Here is a 19066-nt window from a genome sequence, read left to right as displayed (position 1 = left end):
AATTCTTTTTTTTCCTTTTAAATCAGAATAAAATAGAATCTTTTAAACTTTCCTGTGGAAGTGTGAACTTTCACAGTGCTTAACTGTCTTGTTCTGAAAACAGTTTGCCTTCTCTCCACTGAGGAGTCTTTATTCCCCTCGGGCTTTCCCTCCCTCTCCCTTGCTTTCTCTCAGTCTTTCTTAGGAAAGGTAATTCTCAAATCTAAGGGTTTTGCTTGGGCAGCAGATTGCAGGGTTCAGAGAAAAACATGGATTTGACCTTAGATTTCCAGGCTCATTCCATTCTGTCACGATGCTACAACTTTGGGTATGGCTTTTTAGGGAGGTTAATACACATAATGTGAAAGATCAGAGAGCAAGTGTCTGGCCACCAGAGGTTGTATTTTAAACCTCTGAATTATCTATGATGTTGGGAAGTTTGGATTTTTTCTTAATAGAAAAACTTGAATGCTTTTGGTAAAATGGGTCAAGTTACTTTTGTACCTCTGCTCTTCTTTAAGATTTTATTTATTTGAGAGAGATAGAGAGAAGGAGCAGAGGGAGAGGGGAGAGAATCTCAAGCAGACTTCACACTGAGCCGGGAACCCAACTCAGGACTCTATCCCAGGACCCTGAGGTCATGACCTGAGTGAAGGCAGACACTTAACCAACTGAGCCACTCAGGAACCCATACATAGCTCTTTAGTACTCATTATTTTAATGCCTACAATATTTTATCAAGTTTTATCATAAATTTACATAGCTATTATCTTAGTGAACACTTAGGTTTCCAGCTCTTTGCCATTATAAAAACAGTATAATTAGCATCTTTTTGAATATAACTTTTCTTCTATTCAATGAATTTGTTAGGATGAATTTGCACATGAGATAACTATGTCAAAGAGGATGTGTATATTTTATTTTATTTTATTTTTTATTTGAGTATAGTTGATGGTGTTAATTAGCTTCAGGTGTACAGCTTAGTGATTTGACAAGTTTATGCATTAGGCTATGTTCATGGCAATTGTTGCTACCATATGTCATCATACAGCGCTAGTACAATATCATTGACTGCATTCCTTATGCTTTTTTATTTTATTTATTTTCCTTTTATTCCTGTGACTCATTAATTCCAAAACTGGGAGCCTGTTCCAGTTACCTGCTTCCCCTTGCCCATGCCCAACCTTCCACCCTCCTCCCCTCTGACAACCATCAGTTTGTTCTATTTATAGGTCTGATTCCCGTTTTTGTTTGTTCATTTTTAATTTTTTTAAAGATTCCACATGAGTAGAACAATATGGTATTTGTCTTTCTCAGGCTGAATTATTTCACTTAGCTTAGTATCCTCTTGGTCCATCCATGTTACTACAAATGGCATGATCTTATCTTTTTTTTTTTTTAAAGATTTTATTTATTTGACAGACAGAGATCACAAGTAGGCAGAGAGGCAGGCAGAGAGGAGGAAGCAGGCTCCCTGCTGAGCAGAGAGCCCGATGCAGGACTCCATCCCAGGATGCTGGGATCATGACCTGAGCTGAAGGCAAAGGCTTGAACCCACTGAGCCACCCAGGCGCCCTGATCTTATCCTTTTTATGAGTATGTAGCATTCGTGTGTGTGTGTGTGTGTGTGTGTGTGTGTGTGTGTACATACCACATTTTCCTTAGTCATTCATCTATTGATGGACACTTAGGTTGCTTCCATATCTTGGCTATTGTAAATAATGCTGCAGTAAATGTAGGGATGCATATATTTTTTTCAAAGTAATGTTTTCATTTTCTTTGGGTAAATATGCAATAGTGGAATTATTGGATCATACAGTAATTCTATTTTTAATTAATTTTTAAAGGTTTTATTTATTTATTTGTTTGAGAGAGAGAGAGAGAGAGAGAGAATGAGAGAGCATGGGGAGGGAAGGGTCAGATGGAGAAGCAGACTCCCTGCAGAGCAGGGAGCTGGATGCGGGACTGGATCCCGGGATTCTAGAATCACGACCTGAGCCAACGGCAGTCGCTTAACCAACTGAGCCACCAGGCGCCCCTAATTTTAATTTATTGAGGAACCTTCACACCTTTTTCTACGGTGGCTGTACCAAGTTACAATTCCCACGAACAGTGTATGAGGGTTTCTTTTTCTCCACATCCTTGTCAACACGTTATTTGTCTTTCTTATTTTAGCCATTCTAACTGATACAGGGTGGTATCTCATATGGTTTTGATTTGCATTTTCCTGATGTGAGTGATGTTGAGCATCGTTTCATGTGTCTCTTGGCCATTTGGATGGTGGATTTTTTAGTTGGATTTTTTTATGGGTTTTTTTTTTGGTGTTGAGTTTTGTAAGTTCTTTATATATTTTGAATGTGAACCCCTTATCAGATATATTATCTGAAGATGTCTTCTCCGATTCACTAGGTTGTCTTTTATTTTGTTAATGGTATCCTTTGCTGTGCAAAAGCTTTTTATTTTGATGTAGTCTTAATACTTTATTTTTTATTTTGTTTTTCTTGCCAGAGGAGACATATCTAGAAAAGTTCTGCAGCCGTTGTCAGAGAAATTACTGCCCATGTTTTCTTCTAGGACTTTATGTTTTCAGGTCTCCCATTTAGGTCTTTAATCTGTTTTGAGCTTAGTTTTGGGTATGGTGTTAGTAAGTGGTCCACTCCCATTCTTTCGCACATAGCTGTCCAGTTTTCCCAGCACCATTTTTTGAAGAGACTGTTTTCCCATTGTATAGTCTTGCCTCCTTTGTCATAGAATAATTGACCATATAAGCAAGGATTTATTTATGGGATGTCTGTTCTGGTCTGTTGATGTCTGTGTCTTTTTGTGCCCACGCTATGCTGTTTAGATTATTGCAGCTTTGTAGTACATCTGGAAATCTGCATTTGTGATTCCTGCAGCTTTGCCCTCCTTTCTCAGGATTGCTTTGGTTCTATGGGTGTTTAGTGGTTCCATAGAACCATAAAATTTCATAGAAATTTTAGGATTATTTTTTCTAGTTCTGTTCAAAATGCTATTGGTATTTTGATAGGGATTGCATTGAACGTGTAAATTGTTTTGGGTTATATGGACATTTTAACAGTATTTGTTCTTCTAGTTCACGAGCATGTAATGTCTTTCTGTTTGTGTGATCTTCATTTCCTTTCATCAGTGTTTTACAGTTTTTATAGAGCACAGGTCTTTCACCTCTTTGGTTAAATTTATTTCTGGGTTTCCTGTTCTTTTTAGGTACAATTGCAAATGGGTGTTTTAAAAATTTATCTTTTTGCTCTTCTGCTGTTAGTATATAGAAATGCTACTGATTCTGAGTATTAATTTTGTATCCTGCCACTTTTCTGAATTCATTACTACTTCTACTAGTTTTGGGGGGAATCTTCAGAATTTTCTGGTTTTTTTTTTCTTGCTATAAATTACTGTTTGCACAAATTCATGCTTTTTTTTTCTTTTGTGGGTTTGAAACAAAATTCATTCTAAAATTTCTGAGATTCCGCTTTTGATCTTTAGTACCTTTGCAGTTTCATATAGCTCCCAGCTCATAATAAAATGTTGGCTAATATTTGAGTGCTTATCGACATCGTCTTAAAGCCATTTTATGGATTTTGCTTTCATAACAATCATGTAAGTATTATTACTATTTCTACCCCTGTTTATAAAAATGAGGAAACTTAACAAACTTAACAAACTTAGCAAAGTTAAATAACTTGGCAGAGAATACAGAGTTGGTAAAAGTCTTCTGACTCCAAAGCCTGTGCCCTGAATAATGTCTTGCTGACATCAAGCTGTTTAGATAATTGGATTTAAAGCATTATCAGGAAGTGACCATTACTTTTGAGATTTTTTATTTTTCTTAACAAAAGCATGTCAAGATCATTGATTCATTTTTTAATTTTCTTGACCCTTTGTGGTTTTTAATTCACTTTGGTGCTCTATTAGGATATCATGGTGGGGGGCGCCTGGGTGGCTTAGTCAGTTAAGCGTCTGCCTTCAACTCAGGTCATGACCCCAGGGTCCTGGGATCCAGTCCTGCATCAGGCTCTCTGCTCAACAGGAGTCTGCTTCTCTCTCTCCCTCTCAAATAAAAGAATCAAGTCTTTTTTATAAGAAAAGATCTGTCATGTTTGTGTGCTGCTGCAAGATTTCTATGGGGCGTTTGGAATGTTCTGTTATGGCTTTGATGAATTCTAGGAACAGGACTCCATCTGGAGAAGACACATCCTTGATCTGAGACCTTTCATGGGCAGCACAAGTAGAGGCTGGACGTTCCACAAAGTGGCAGATCTTGGGGCAGCTCCTGCCTATCTCGCCCTCCAGCCCCCACCAGGGCAACAAGGCTTTAATGACATCGCTGACTCCAGATGATGGCAAGGAGAGTGGAGACAGCTGTGTGTCCTGCAGGCCTGAGGAGACAGCTTGGAGTTTGCTACAGCTGCCTGGAGGCGATCGAACCAGGCCCCCGTCCTGACCCCACAAGACAGCCTGCTGTGATTCTGCTGAGAAGCACTGCCCAAAAGACCTCCATGAGTTAAACTGGGTGATTCTTCCTTGGCATACTCCATCCTTCCTTTTGGAACTCAAACACCCGGCAGTCCGGCTTTGTTTCTCAGTCCTGATTACTTCCAAGTCCCTCTGGTGAAATGCCCTCTTGCATCTTTATACAGGACCCCAGGTTTCTTTTCCTCTGGGCCAGGCTCTCACTCTTTCTCGGTTTGTCAGACCGCTCCTTTGTGCAGTTCATGATAACTGTAACATAGAACATTAGACTATAGAATATAGCACACTTACCTAGCACATATTATGGGCTATGAGCTGTTCTCAGTGCTGTTCGTTTATTACTTGTGTTGCTCATGTTGCCCGGGAGATGTAGGTATTGTTAGTGTGCTCACTTCACACATGAAGCTGAGGCACAATCAGTTTAATTTATCCAGTAACACACAGTTCTTAAACAGTAGAGGTGGGGCTTGAATCCAGAAGTCAGGTTTCAGGGTCCATGCTCTTGTGCTCTTAGTCATTAAAATATCCTGCCTCTCCCTAGGATAAAAATTTCCCTACACATACTTAACCTTTCTCAGAAGGGACCTTCAACCTTACAGTCTTTTATTTGCATATGAAGTGCAACAAAGTACTAAATGTGTGCTTGGCTAGCCACTTGGAATAATTTCTGTTGTTAAAGATTTTTATTTATTTATTTATCAGAGAGAGGGAGAAGGAGAGCACAAACAGAGGGACCGGCAAGCAGGGGGAGAAGCAGGCTCGCTGGTGAGCAAGGAGCCTGATGAGGGGCTTGATTCCAGGCATTCTTAGAATACTTCTAACCAGGGAGTATAGCTTCCCAGGGAAAAATAACACCCACAAATGATGTGCTTATAGGTAAACATTAAAAGTCATATGAGGGGCACCTGGGTGGCTCAATTGGTTGAACATCTGCCTTTGGCTCAGGTCACGATCCCAGAGTCTTGGAATTGAGCCATCCAGTACTAGACACAGCAGAATAATCTTAAAAAAACTATAAGCATTTAAAAATATGATTACAGGGGTGCATGTGTGGCTCAGTGGGTTGGGCATCTGCCTTCGGCTCAGGTCATGATCTCAGGGTCCTGGGATCGAGCCCTGTGTTGGGCTCTCTGCTTGGTGGGGAGTCTGCTTCCCCCTTTCTCTCTGCCTGCCTCTCTGCCTACTTGTGATCTCTCTGTCAGGTAAATAAATAAAATCTTTTTAAAAATATGATCACATATTAAAGAAGGAACAGAAGCCCATGGTAACATGGCTGGACACTGGGAATCAAGAGTAGGCAGTTCTGCTGGTTATAGATCTAAATTCAGATTTCAAAAGGGTTAATACTCAAGAAGCTACTTTAAAAAGTATAATTTGATTTGATTATTTTCAGATGAATTGAGAATTGATAAAATGGGAGGTAGACCTGAGAAATACCAGCCAGCTGTCAGGAGAGGATGAATTGATGGAAAATACAAATGCAAGGTCAAGAGATACAACCAATAGAATGAAGCCTAATATAAGACCAGTATGGGTTCCAGAAGCAGAGAATAAAGGGAAAGAGGGTAGGGCAAAATTCAGAAAGGTAGTGGTTGAAAATTTTCTAGAAATAAGGAAAACATAAATCCTAGGATTGAAGAAACATACCAAATTCCAAACATTTTAGTGAGATTGTAGAATTTTTAGCAAGCATATTTGGAAACCAACTCTCTCCTATGCCTTTTGTGGAGGGTCATTTAGCTATGTTTATAAAAATGTGTAAGTATTTTGACTGAGAAATCCTGCTTCTAGGAATTTGTCCTCAGTAAATAATCAGTTTAGTTGCCAAAGACTTATACGTATAAGGGTGTTGATCTCAGCATTATATTTTAGAGATAGATTTAGAAACAGCTGTTTAGAAACAGCTTTTAAAAAGCTCACCAGTATACAAAGAATGAAATAAATTTGGATATAATTGTGAAAGCACTGTCGGGTTTATGTAGCTGGTAAAATGATAATAGATTTATTTTTATTTATTGTCCTAGAAAGATGGTTGATATGGTGACAATATCTAATTAAAAACCAGTGAGCAGAGGCGCCCAGGTGGCTCAGTGCGTTAAGTGTCTGCCTTCGGCTCAGGTTATGATCTCCAGGCCCTGGGATTGAGCCCTGTGCCCTGCATGGGTCAGTGCTCAGCAGAGAATCTGCTTGTCTCCCTCTCGTTTCCCCCACCCCCCACCGCTCATACTCTTTCTGGCATGCTCTCTCTCAAATAAAAAGCCGAAAAACAGTGTGCATAGGTTGGTCCCACTGGCATAAACAAAATTCTGTATATATAACAAAATTTTGATAGGGTGCCTGAGTGGTGACTCAGGTGGTTAAGCATCAGCCTTTGGCTCAGGTCATGATCCCGGGGTCCTGGTATCAAGCCCCGGATCAGGCTCCCTGCTCAGCAGGGGAGTCTGCTTCTCCCTCTCCCTCTGTCCCCCCCAACCCCCACCCCCATCATGTGTTTCTTCTCGATTTCTCAAATAAATAAAAAAATCTTAAAAAAAAAAAAGTTTGGCTGTTACGATGAAATTAAAAAAAAAAAAGTTTGGAACTTTAAGTAGTTTAAGCTTACAGAGAGTTACCACTAGGTGGGTAATTTTTTCTTTTCCTTTATTATTTATTTTTACTGTTTTATTTATTCTTTATTCTTTCTCTCTATTCATTTTCTGAATTTTCAAAATTATGGGTTGCCTTAATAATTACAAGAAACAATAAACTGTTTCTCTTGGGAAACACAGAAAAACAACCCCAAACAAAAATGGTACCCTGAAGTTCTAGACCTCCCAAGTAATTAGAGCAGTCCTAGTGGCCAGGGTATAAATTATATTATACAATAATCAGAACTGTAAGCCAGAGAGCAAGACTCTTGGGTTTCATTCTCTTTTGTTTCATCCTGCCTTCTTCCCTGTGCATCTTAGCTTTCAGTAAGACACTCCATTTTTCTGTTTTTTTTCCTCCTCTTCATAAAACAAAATATATACTCCCAGTGTACTTATGACTATGGTGTGAATGAGCTCATTTTTAAAAACTGGAAATAAATGGATTGCAGTTAATTAAAATCTGTCTATCCTTTCTGTTTTGCCAATGGTGGTGAGCAGCTGGGAACGATGCCATGAGTTGATGAGCATGGATAATAAAAATTGGTCAGAGACGTCATCCTTTCTTGTATGTCTCCTCTGGTAGGAAGAGGCCATGTTGAGAAGCTGAGCAGCAGACTAGCACTGATCACTGACCAGAGAAGGAGTTCCTTAGGGCTCCATAGAGATTATAATTAGAGCTCAATGTGACTTGGCATGTTTTTGCTTTCAGTACTGGGGAAGGGCTCTCTTTATATTTGGGAAAAAAACGAACAAACAATGAATATATTGAGATGCTCGGTATGGTGAAGGCTGACAGTGAGTGGCTGTAGGAGTGCTCCCTGGCTGTTTCTGAACTTCCTACTGAGCACATAAAATTAAGGTGCCCAGGTTTTCCACTGTTCTTATTTGGTTGGGCTGAGTCCTGGGAATCTGTATAATAAAAGCTTCCCAGGTGATCCTAATGATTATGAAGATTTAAGAACTGTAGGTTTGTGCCATGGTTTAGTAATATAAGGTGTCTACTCCAAAACAAAATATTTGTTTCTCAGTAACCGATCTTCCTTTCTTTCCTTATTTTCTTTTCCTATTCTCTCACTTTATTTTATTTTTTTAAAAGATTTTATTTATTCATTAGATAGACAGAGATCACAAGTAAGCAGAGAGGCAGGCAGAGAGAGAGGAAGGGAAGCAGGCTCCCTGCTGAGCTGAGAGCCAGATGTGGGGCTCCATCCCAGGACCCTGAGATCATGACCTGAGCTGAAGGCAGAGGCTTTAACTATTGAGCCACCCAGGTGCCCCTATTCTCTCACTTTAAAAGATGATCAAACATGTTGTGTCTTGGGGCACCTGGGTGGTTCAGTAAGGTAAGCAGCTGCCTCTTGATTTTGGCTCAGGTCATGATCTCAGGGTGGTGAGATTGAGCCCCGCTTTGGGCTCCATGCTGGGTATGGAGCCTTCTTAAGATTCTTTCTGCTCCTCTTCTCTCTCTCTTCTTCTAAAATAACAACAATAATAATCATCATAATAAAATTTGTCTAAAAATGTTGTTTACTGGTTTTTGGGTATGTAAATCCTGTGTGTATTTACAGGACTACTAAATGAGGTTGCTGACCCATGGCGCAGTATCTGGAATCTGTCCTAAATAGTGTTTTGGTATCATTGTGTGTGAGTGTGAGTATATGCATGTCTGTCCAAATGTCCTGTAGATACTATTTACCAGTATCTACTATCCTAAAGGTGATACGTAGCTTTCAACCTAAAATCTCGAGACATAAAAAGCAAGAAAAATAACCCACTTCAAGAGACAAATAATCAAAGATCTTAACTCAGGTATGATCCAGGTATTGAAATCCTCAGATATAGAATTTTTTAAAACTATGATAATCCAGGATAATCTCCCTGTCTTAAGGTCAACTGAAGAGGAACCTTAATTCCTCTTTGTCTTTTAACCTAATATATTCTTAGTTGGCAGAGATTAGGATATAGACATCTTTGGTTGGTTGGGCATTCTGTTTATCACACAAACTACATGTAATTAGAATCCCAGAAGCAGAAGTGAGAGAGAATGGGGCCAAAGAAATACTTGAAGAGATAATTGACTAGCCAGGAATTTTCCAAAAGTAATAAAAGATCTCAAATCATAGATCCAAGAAGATCAGAGTACCCTAACCAGGTGTGTATATACACACACACACTTCTAGCACATCATATTCAAACTGCTAAAAACCAAAGAGAAACTTTAGAAAATTTGAAGGAAGTTAGAGAAAATAGAATACATGCAGAAGAACAAAGGTAAGAATTAAGGCAGATGTATTATCAAAAACTGTAAAATCCAGAATTCAATAAAGCAACTTCTGTCAAGTACTGGTGAAAAACCTCCCTCAACTCAGAAAATTATCCCCAGCAAAAATTTCTTTCAAAAGTGAAAGAGAAAGGAGACATTTTCGACAAACTTCAAGAAATGAGTTACTTGTAGACCTGCATTACGAGAAATGTTGAGAGAAATTTTTCAGGTATGAGGAACATGATACCAGGCAGAAACTTGGATATACACAAAGAGATGAAGATCTCCAAAAGCGATTAAAGGGAAGATAAATATAAAAAGCTTTTTTCTTTTTTTTTTAATTATTCTTAAATTAAAATATATTGCTGAAAATAAAAATTTCAGCAATGTATTTTGGGTTTATAGTGTATATAAAAGTAATGTATGACAACAGGAGTACAAAGGTTGGGAGGAAGGAATTAAGAATGCAGTGTTACAAGATTCTTACACTACATGTAAAGCAGTATAACAGAATTTGAAAGTACACTGTAATTAAAGATGTAAACAGTAAACACAGAGAAACCACTACAAACATTTAAAAAAGATGTGTAATAAGACAACAGTAGAATAGAATTCTAAAAAATATTCTAAATATTCTAAAAAATAGAATTCTAAAAAATATTCAATTCAAAATCAGGATGATAAAGAGGAAAAAAAAGAACAAAAAATGGGTGGGACAAATAGGAAACAACTGACAAGATGGCAGATTTTACTCCGCCCATATCAATATTTACATTAAATGTAAATGATCTAAACACAAAAGAGATCCTCAGATCAGTTAAAGAAGAGCCATCTCTTTGCAGTCTATAGGAAGCCCAGTTTAAGTAAAAAGGCTAAAAACCATTCATCATATTATCTGGCATGTTAATTAAAAGCGTTTACTAACATTCTTTTTACATAATTCTTTTTTTTTTAAGATTTTATTTATTTATTTGACAGAGAGATATCACAAGCAGATGGAGAGACAGGTAGAGAGAGAGAGAGAGAGAGGGAAGCAGGCTCCCTGCTGAGCAGAGAGCCCGATACGGGACTCGATCCCAGGACCCTGAGATCATGACCTGAGCGGAAGGCAGCGGCTTAACCCACTGAGCCACCCAGGCGCCCCCATAATTCTTTTAAGAGACTCCATTTTTGTTTATTTTGGAGGGAGGGGGTGTTTGCAAACTGAAGCAAAGAAGAAATTTAAAATTCCAATATGCACAAAGTAGTTGTTCGTTCTCTTTCTTCTATTATGGAATGGTATGACCTAATTTGCTTAGATTTTGCTCTTATATTACATGGTGTTTGCTGAGAGTAAACATTCCTTTGTAGTCTTTCTAACCGTTGCTCATTCACTTTGGAGTCTGTTTTGAGAGTCTGTTGTCTTAGGATTTTTCTTAAAATTTAATGTTGCCTCCAGTGTTTATTTGCTTTTTTCAAGATTCAATTTTTAGAATGTTCTGGGTGGTATGTTAGCTTTCTGGAAAAGCAGGATGATGAATTTTTTTGCTGCTGTAAGTCTCTGGAGAAGTGGATTGTTTTTAAAGAGTAATTTAACTGTTTTCCAGGAGGGTTCCCAAAAGCATACTCTTTTCCCAAGGCACTTTTGGAATATTGTATTTTGGTTTTTAGTCCCTTTAACACAGGATTGTTATTCCCAAATATACAAAGCCTGCAAACTGCTTAAAAAGGACAACCAAAGTCAGAATTTATTAGAGGCAAAATTTAGTTGCCTAATTATTTCCTTAAGGTCTGTCAAGTACTATCTGTGAGCAGTAGTTAATTGACATGTCTATGTCTTCAACATCAGTTATTTGTAAGTAGCAGGTACATGTGTAAAGAGAAATCTTTATTTGTATTTTAAATTGGGAGGAATAGTAGAGTAGCAGTAGTCCCAGGGAAGGTAGGTTTGTCCCAATGCCATCACCCTCTACCTCTTGGTCCCCTCTTGGTTGTGTGTGCTGTGTGTGTACTGTGTTGCTGTGCCCACAGGTTGGCCACTGAATATTGCCATGGAATCCAGTATTAGAATGTATAATGAGTATATATAGGGAAAGATAATGGGTACAGAACTTGAATTATTTCCAAGGGGGATTAGGTGATTTAGAACATGATCTCTAAAATAAAAAAGTATCCTGAGGTCAAATAGTGTATTACTTAAAACATATACTGAGTTATCCTTAGGATGCCTTATAAAGCTAAGAAGAATCTAAAGTGCTAATAAGGGACTCCTAGGTAGCTCAGATGGTTAAGCATTTGCCTTTGGCTCAAGTCATGATCTCAGGGTCCTCTGATCATATCCCGCATCAGGTTCCCTGCTTGGCAGGGAGCCTGCTTCTCCCTCTCCTTCTACTGTTCCCCCTGCTTGTGCTCTCTTGCTCTCTCTGTCAAATAAATAAATAAAGTCTTAAAAAAATTACGTGCTAGTAAGATGAAATGATCAAATATGTAATTATTTTACCTTGTGTATTTATTTGTGTGCATGAATGTGTATGTGTATGCTTATGTGCTGACAAGTGTGAGTACGTGTGTGAGAGAGAGAGTATATATCCACATAACTTTTTTCTTACGTGTGGTTAATTAGAGATTGAGTGTGGATGCTCCTCTCCTGATAATTGTGGTCTAATTCAGTTTCTTAGAACCAGGTAAGTCAGTTTTTAAGTGAGAGAGGTAGTTTAGAAAATGGGAAGAGCACAGGCTTCTTCAGCTTCAGTTTCTTTCTTTTTTTTTTTTTAAAGATTTTATTTATTCATTTGACAGAGAAAGATCACAAGTAGGCAGAGAGGCAGGCAGAGAGAGGGGGAAGCAGACTCCCTGATGAGCAGAGAGCCCAATGCGGGACTCGATCTGAGGACGTTGAGATCACGACCCAAGCCAAAGGCAGAGGCTCAACCCACTGAGCCACCCAGGAATCCTCAGTTTCAGTTTCTTAATAGCCAAAGGGATTAGACTCCAGATGCCACCTACAGCTTTATAAATAAGTGGAGATAAAATGTGATTATAGCAGTCTCTGGTTTTTTTAATAATAAGTCATTGAAAACAAGTTTCTTCATTCACAAGTGTGAACATACAAATAAAATGTATGATTAAAGGTGGCTCGGTGGGTTAAGCCTCTACCTTCTGCTCAGGTCATGATCTCAGGGTCCTGGGATGGAGCCCCACATCAGGCTGTCTGCTCAGAGGGGAGTCTGTTTCCCCGTCTCTCTCTGCCTTCCTCCCTGCCTCTTGTGTCAGGTGCTTAAGCCACTGAGCCACCCAGACCCCCAGGGCAGGTTTCTTTAACTGGGCCATTTCATGGTTCGGAGGTTATCAGAGTTTAAGATGCTTCATTCAGCCAGATCCCAGTCTGTGCTTCAGTGGGAAGAAGCCAGGGGAAAAATTCCCCAAATCAGCAGAGCTTCAAGTACATTGTTACTGCTCAGCTTCTCAACTTGGTGACAGGCAAGCTGGAGGGGACCTGAGGTGGTGGTATTCGTATAAGGCCCTCTTACACTGAATAAATGTGTATATATTTACACTGCTGGTTTCTTCTCACTGAGGCAACATACCGATATAGGGAAAGTTTGGGAGAGAATTTCCTGGACGGAGCTGGCCTACTTACCTAAACACAGTGGCTATTTTTTCCCCTTTGTCTGGCAGGTAAGAGGTGGCTATAGAATATTATATCAGAAGAGAGACTCATGACAGGAAGTTATGTCAACATCAGAGGCATTGAGGCAGGTCTTTACAGTGACTGGCTGCAGCCCCGAGCCCTGCTGGCCCTTCCCTGGCACTCTCATTCTTCTTCTAAGTGAGGCTTAGCTGTGGGCTCAGTGTTAGGGCACATTCTCTGAGCACGTGCACAGGAGGTAGAAAAAATTCCCTTGGGGGAATTTCTGATAGACACAGTGGAACTGGCTCTCTCGCCAGGTACAAGCTTTACTGGTAAGGTAGGCTGCCCTGCCTACCTGAAGACTGGGACCCTGTGACACTGTTGGGCAGGAGCTATCTCTGTTTAGGACTGGCATTTCTGAAACTTTCTTTTGGGGGCCAACTGGATCCAGGGTACTTGTTACCACGTGTGGATTCCCAGTTCCATACCTATTAACTGTGGTTCAGTATGTCTGGTAGAGCAATTCTGATGCCCAGTGAGGTTTGGGAACTACTGACTTAGAATATTCTCACATGCTGTACGTACTACCAAAGGTATATGTATTTCTCTCTCTAATCTTTTTTAAGAAGTGTAAAACAAGATGTACACCATGGATACCTGAAATGAATTTGATGTTAGATGGCAGTTATATTTCAATTAAAAAATACAAACCAGGGGCACCTGGGTGGCTCAGTGGGTTAAAGCCTCTGCTTCGGCTCAGGTCATGATCTCAGGGTCCTGCTCCCCGGGGAGCCTGCTTCCTCCTCTCTCTCTCTCTCTGCCTGCCTCTCTGCCTACTAGTGATTTCTATCTGTCAAATAAATAAGTAAATAATGATAAAAAATGCAACCCAAATTTCAAAGATAGTGCAAAAACAAGAATGAAAAGTATCTTATCAGTACTTAAAAAAAAAAAAAGATTTTATTTATGTATTTGTCAGAAGGAGAGAGAGAGAACAGAAGCACTGTTGGGGGCAGGCAGAGGGAGAAGCAGGCTCTCCGCTGAGCAAGGTGCCAAACCTAGGACTCCATCACAGGGCCCTGAGATCATGACCTGAGCCGAAGGCACATGCTTAACTGACTGAGCCACTTAGGTGTCCCTCACCTACGTGTCCCTCATCAGGACTTTCAAAAGTAATGATTACATGTTGAAACAATAATGTTTGTGATATATTGGGTTAAATAAAGTATATTCTTAAAATTTCACCTGCTTATTTTTGCAGAATAGGGCTGCTAGAAATTTTTAATTACATGTGTGGCTTGCGTCATATTTCTCTTGCAGAGTTTGGCAACATGGAGGTCGTTTGCAAATTTGGTAAGAATAGACTGCCTGAAGTAATATCTAGCAAATTCTTTGTATACCCAGATGAGACTGAGTCATCATCTAATACTGTTATGTCTAAAATTAAATAACAAAAGTCACCACCAAAAATCCTTCCAGCCTTTTTGATGTGTACTTAAGTGATTTGATACTTTCACATAAATTGACAGTAGAATATGTATTTACGTGAAATCCTTTGAAATCAACTCTCAAATGTGGTTTTTTGATCTTTTTTTAACCTGTTCCTTTCTTTCCTTTTTTTCTCTTCTTCCTTTCTTTTCTTTTAATTTTTTTATTTCTAATTTTAAAAACTTTTTTTATTTTATTTATTTATTTATTTATTTGCATATCTGGCCAGGAAACTTCATGGTGTTATGGTCAACTTGCCGCACAACCGTGTTCAAATCTGTCACCAACAGGTTCATTAAAAACCTGGCCTGCTCTGGGATTTGTGCCAGCCTGGTCTGCGTTCCCTTTGACATCGTTCTCAGCACCAGTCCTCACTGCTGCTGGTGGATCTACACCATGTTTTTCTGCAAGGTTGTCAAATTTTTGCACAAAGTCTTCTGCTCTGTGACTATCCTCAGCTTCCCTGCCATTGCCTTGGACAGGTAAGACAGGGTAGCTGGGGGTTCAACTTTTTTTTTTTTTAAGTGCATTAAAAAATTAGCATCACAAAGCAAAGGTGACTAGTCCATGTTCCACATACTGCTTTGTAGTCCCCTAGTGGTCAGTAGAAAGAGAATGAATAGGGCACCTGGGTGGCTCAGTTGTTGAGCATCTGCCTTTGGCTCAAGTCATGATCCCAGGGTCCTGGGATGGAGCCCTGCAACAGGCTCCCTGCTTGGCAGGAAGCCTGCTTCTCCCTCTCCCACTCGCCCTATTTGTGTTCCCTCTCTCACTGTGTCTGTCTCTGTTAAATAAATAAATAAATAAAATCTTAAAAGAAAAAAAGAATATCTGAAACAGATGCCTCACAAAAGACATGTTGATTGCACAGCAGCTAGGGAAAATAGGATCTTGAGGAAAGATGTGGCATGGGGGTGGGTGGGGTTCATCATGAGGTTGCTGGAGCAGGCTGGATCTTGGTGTAGCTTCAGCTTGGTTGGAATCGTTGGTATTTGCCTTGCAATTTGTAGTAGATGGCTCATCTGATTGATAACTCTGCAATTAGTGCTTTTTGATGTAGGATGAAAACATTTCTGGAAGAACAAGGGGACAATTCAATGGTTATTTAACAAATGATTTGACAGCCCAGTTGGACCCGGCAAGATAATTCTAGAATTCCTTTGGAGGACTGATTTCCAAGCCTTTATATTGTGGTGGTGGTTGTTTTCTCTTCCCGTCCTTTTTAAAAAGATGTTCACTTGGAAATGAATCACATCTTAGCTACTGCCCTGGTACATAATTGGATCAGGGTCAAGTGTAAAGATCTCAGTCATCATCAGCTTCATGTCTCCTCCTTTTGTTGTGAGCACTTCACGAATACAGTCTGAGATAATAATACATTTTAGAGAATAGAACTAAATAAGCAAACAAGAGCTGAGGAGTCTTCTGCATCTGTGAATACTTTTGATTTCAAGATTTGCAGAGAGAAACGTTGCTGAGGGGAAAGAGTGGGCTCTTCTGACTTTATCCCCATTGATACATTTTACTGGATTTTAGATGAATTTGGAATTTTTACTTTTTATTTTTTAAAAATATTTATTTATTTGAAGAGAGAGAGCATGCACAAGCCGGGGGGTGGGGGCAACAGGCAGAGGGAGAGGAAGAAGCAGGCTCACTGCTGAGCAGGGATGCCCTCCACCCCCATTTGGGACTTGATCCCAGGACCCTGGGATCATGACCCAAGCTGAAGGCAGACACTTAACTGACTGAGCCACCCAGATACTCCATGAATTTGGAATTTTTAAACTCTTTATCCATTCACAACTATACCTTAATGACCTATGAGGGTGTGGATTGCAGAACCAATCTAAATTTTTATTTTATTTTATTTTATTTTTTAAAGATTTTATTTATTTATTTGACAGACAGAGATTACAAGTAGACAGAGAGGCAGTCAGATAGAGGAGGAAGCAGGCTCCCCGCTGGGCAGAGAGCCCGATGTGGGGCTCGATCCCAGGACCCTGGGATCACGACCCGAGCCGAAGGCAGAGGCTTTAACCCACTGAGCCACCCAGGCGCCCCGCAGAACCAATCAATGGAGTCACTTCAGCTGCAGTCCTGGAACTCTGATTTGATTTGCTGCCCAGGGTCATCTGCATGGAGGGACACAGAGTCCCACAAAGTCCCCAGTGTACTCAAAAGAGTCACTGACTCCTAATTTAAGAGAGGGGAGTCTGGCACCACAAGTAACTTTAAACCCTGCCTACACACTGCTTTTGTGCTGGGTTGCTTTGGGCAAAATGACTAACCTTTCTGAGCCTAATGTTCCTCCGCAGTAAGAAATATTAAATGAGGTCACGTGGGTGGCTCAGTTGGTTAAGCGACTGCCTTAGCTTGGGTCATGATCTTGGAGTCCCGGGATCGTGTCCCGATTCGGGCTCCCTGCTTTGCAGGGAGTCTGCTTCTCGTTCTGACCCTTTCCCCTCTCATGCTCTCTCTCTCTCTCTCTCTCAAGTAAATAAATAAAATCTTAAAAAAAAAAGTTAAAGGAATTATTTATGGCCTGTTCTTGGATAGGCCACATCAATATTTGTCTGTCTTTCTCTAGGCTTCCCTCTCGGCGGGCACATTTTTCCATAGATCTATTGTCAGCAATCGTTGAGCCATCAGATATGCCTGGGAGCCACTCTAGCTCTTTGGGAGTTTCTCATTGGAAATTCACCATCTCCAGGGCCAGGTGAAATAAGTGACAAAGCCAAGTGTCACTGGCCAGATTGGGGTTTTGTGTCTGCATTCCTGCTCATAAGGGTCAATAACTCAGCAGATGCAGCTAATGGTTACTTTGTGGGTATCTAGACTCCACCAGCAGGACTTTCTTAGAAGAGACATCAGAAATCTGGAGTTTAACCATTTTTACTTATTTTTTATTTTTTTCAAAGATTTTAATGTCTAAGTGATTTCTATACCTAATGTGGGGCTTGAACTCAACGACCCTGAGAACAAGAGTCGCACACTCTACCTACTGAGCCTCCCGGCACCCCGAATTTTATTGTTTTTAAATGTTGTCGACTGATTTTCATTCAAAAAAGATGACGGGGGTCACTCAGTCCCTTCAACAAGCTGAATGTGCTCCATGTGATGCCATTTTGCCGCATGTGTCTCTTTTCGTGCTTGGCAGGAGGTCTTTGAATATCTGGAAAGTGTACTTTCAGGTGAAGAAGATACCTCCTGCTCATTCATAGTCATTACCCTCCACAGCTGCACATCGAGGCAACCGCTAATCTACTCTCTATCTCTGTATGTTTGCTTCGCTGGGTGGCGGGGGGGACATTGCATATTGTGGAATCATAACATGTTCTTTTACATCGGCCTTCTTTCACTCAGCCTCATGTTCATCTGTGCCCAACCATCAGTGCTTCCTTCCTTTTTTCCCCAGTTCTGTTGAGATATAATGGACATACAACAATGTATAAGTTGAAGGTGTATGCCAAGATGATTGGACTTACATATGTTTTGGAAGGACTGGCAGAGTAAGTTTAGTTAGCATTCATCATGTCATACAGATAGAGGGGGGAAAAAAAGGAAGAAGAAAAAAAAAGTGGTTTTTTTTTTTCCTTAATGATGAGAACTCCTAGGATCTACTCTTTCAAATTTGCTCCATTCCTTTTTTATTACTGAATAATATTCCATTGTATGGCTGTACTGTATTTTCTTCGCTCATTTACTTGTTGACATTTGGGTTGTTTCCACTTTTCTGGCTTTTGTGAATAATGCTGCTATGAATCCTGAAAGATTTTTACAACAGGATGGAACAAGAGCAAACGGTTATTCTGAACCGTTTGCTACCGTATCTTGAAGCAATGCAGTAATCCCCTTCGGTGGTTTCTGGGCCTTTAGACAAGAAAACATGTAAATGATTAAAAAAAAAAATCCTTATTTTCTTTATAGCAGGAAATCAATTATATTTTTGCTATCATTTAAAAAAAGTAAATATGTGCTTTTAGTAGAAAAAGAAGGCTGGTTAAAAAAAATCCTATTTTATTATGCAGGGAAACCAGTTACTGGCAGGTGTAGGGTGGTGTGCATGAAGGTGAAGGGAAGATAATCCTTTCTCTCACTTGTTGCTCGGATACTTGTTTCCTGGCTCCAAGTCTGTGAGTTCACTTGGAGGCTACTTCTGGCATCATCTTCTAGAGATGTAAACGTTAACAAGATGATTTCTAGTGAGCCCATGTGCTTTTCCACTACACAATGGAAACGGGGTTTTATCACCTGTCAGTTGATCAATGGGAATGTACTCATGTGTGGGTGTAGCACCTTGACATTGGATTAAGGAGCTATTGCTAGAAAAGTCTGTCTATATTCAGAAAAAAAAAAAAAATTGAGAGCATGCATAACCTATGCACTTCTTTCTCTTTTTTTCCCCTCCCAGAAAGAGATCTAGGACACATTTCACCACGCTCCATCCATTCCTGATTATCCATGGTCATGTTGTGCTCACCTCGTATCTCTCTCAGCCTGGAACATTCTCCCCCAGCTTGTCCCCTGCCAGACTCCACCACAGTGCCACCTTCTGTTGACGTTTCTCCAGGTGCTCCTTTTCCCCGTCCCTCCTTTATGCATACCTCT

General features: G+C 40.0%; 1 protein-coding gene across 4 annotated transcripts in view; it reads left to right on the top strand.

The window, feature by feature from the left end:
* Positions 1-19066, top strand: part of LOC116590883 (G-protein coupled receptor 176) — a 326863-nt gene that overhangs the window by 106098 nt on the left and 201699 nt on the right. For 2 of the 4 annotated variants that reach the window (XM_032343249.1, XM_032343245.1), the window contains exons 2-3: positions 14291-14323; positions 14688-14940. In XM_032343249.1, the coding sequence (XP_032199140.1) occupies positions 14291-14323; positions 14688-14940 (286 nt within the window). The remainder of the gene's footprint in view (positions 1-14290; positions 14324-14687; positions 14941-19066) is intronic. The other 2 variants (XM_032343246.1, XM_032343248.1) reach the window with 1 other exon arrangement.

Source organism: Mustela erminea, chromosome 5 (assembly GCF_009829155.1).
Source record: "Mustela erminea isolate mMusErm1 chromosome 5, mMusErm1.Pri, whole genome shotgun sequence".
Taxonomy (NCBI): Eukaryota; Metazoa; Chordata; class Mammalia; order Carnivora; family Mustelidae; genus Mustela; species Mustela erminea.
This window is presented reverse-complemented; position numbering and strand designations above follow the sequence as displayed.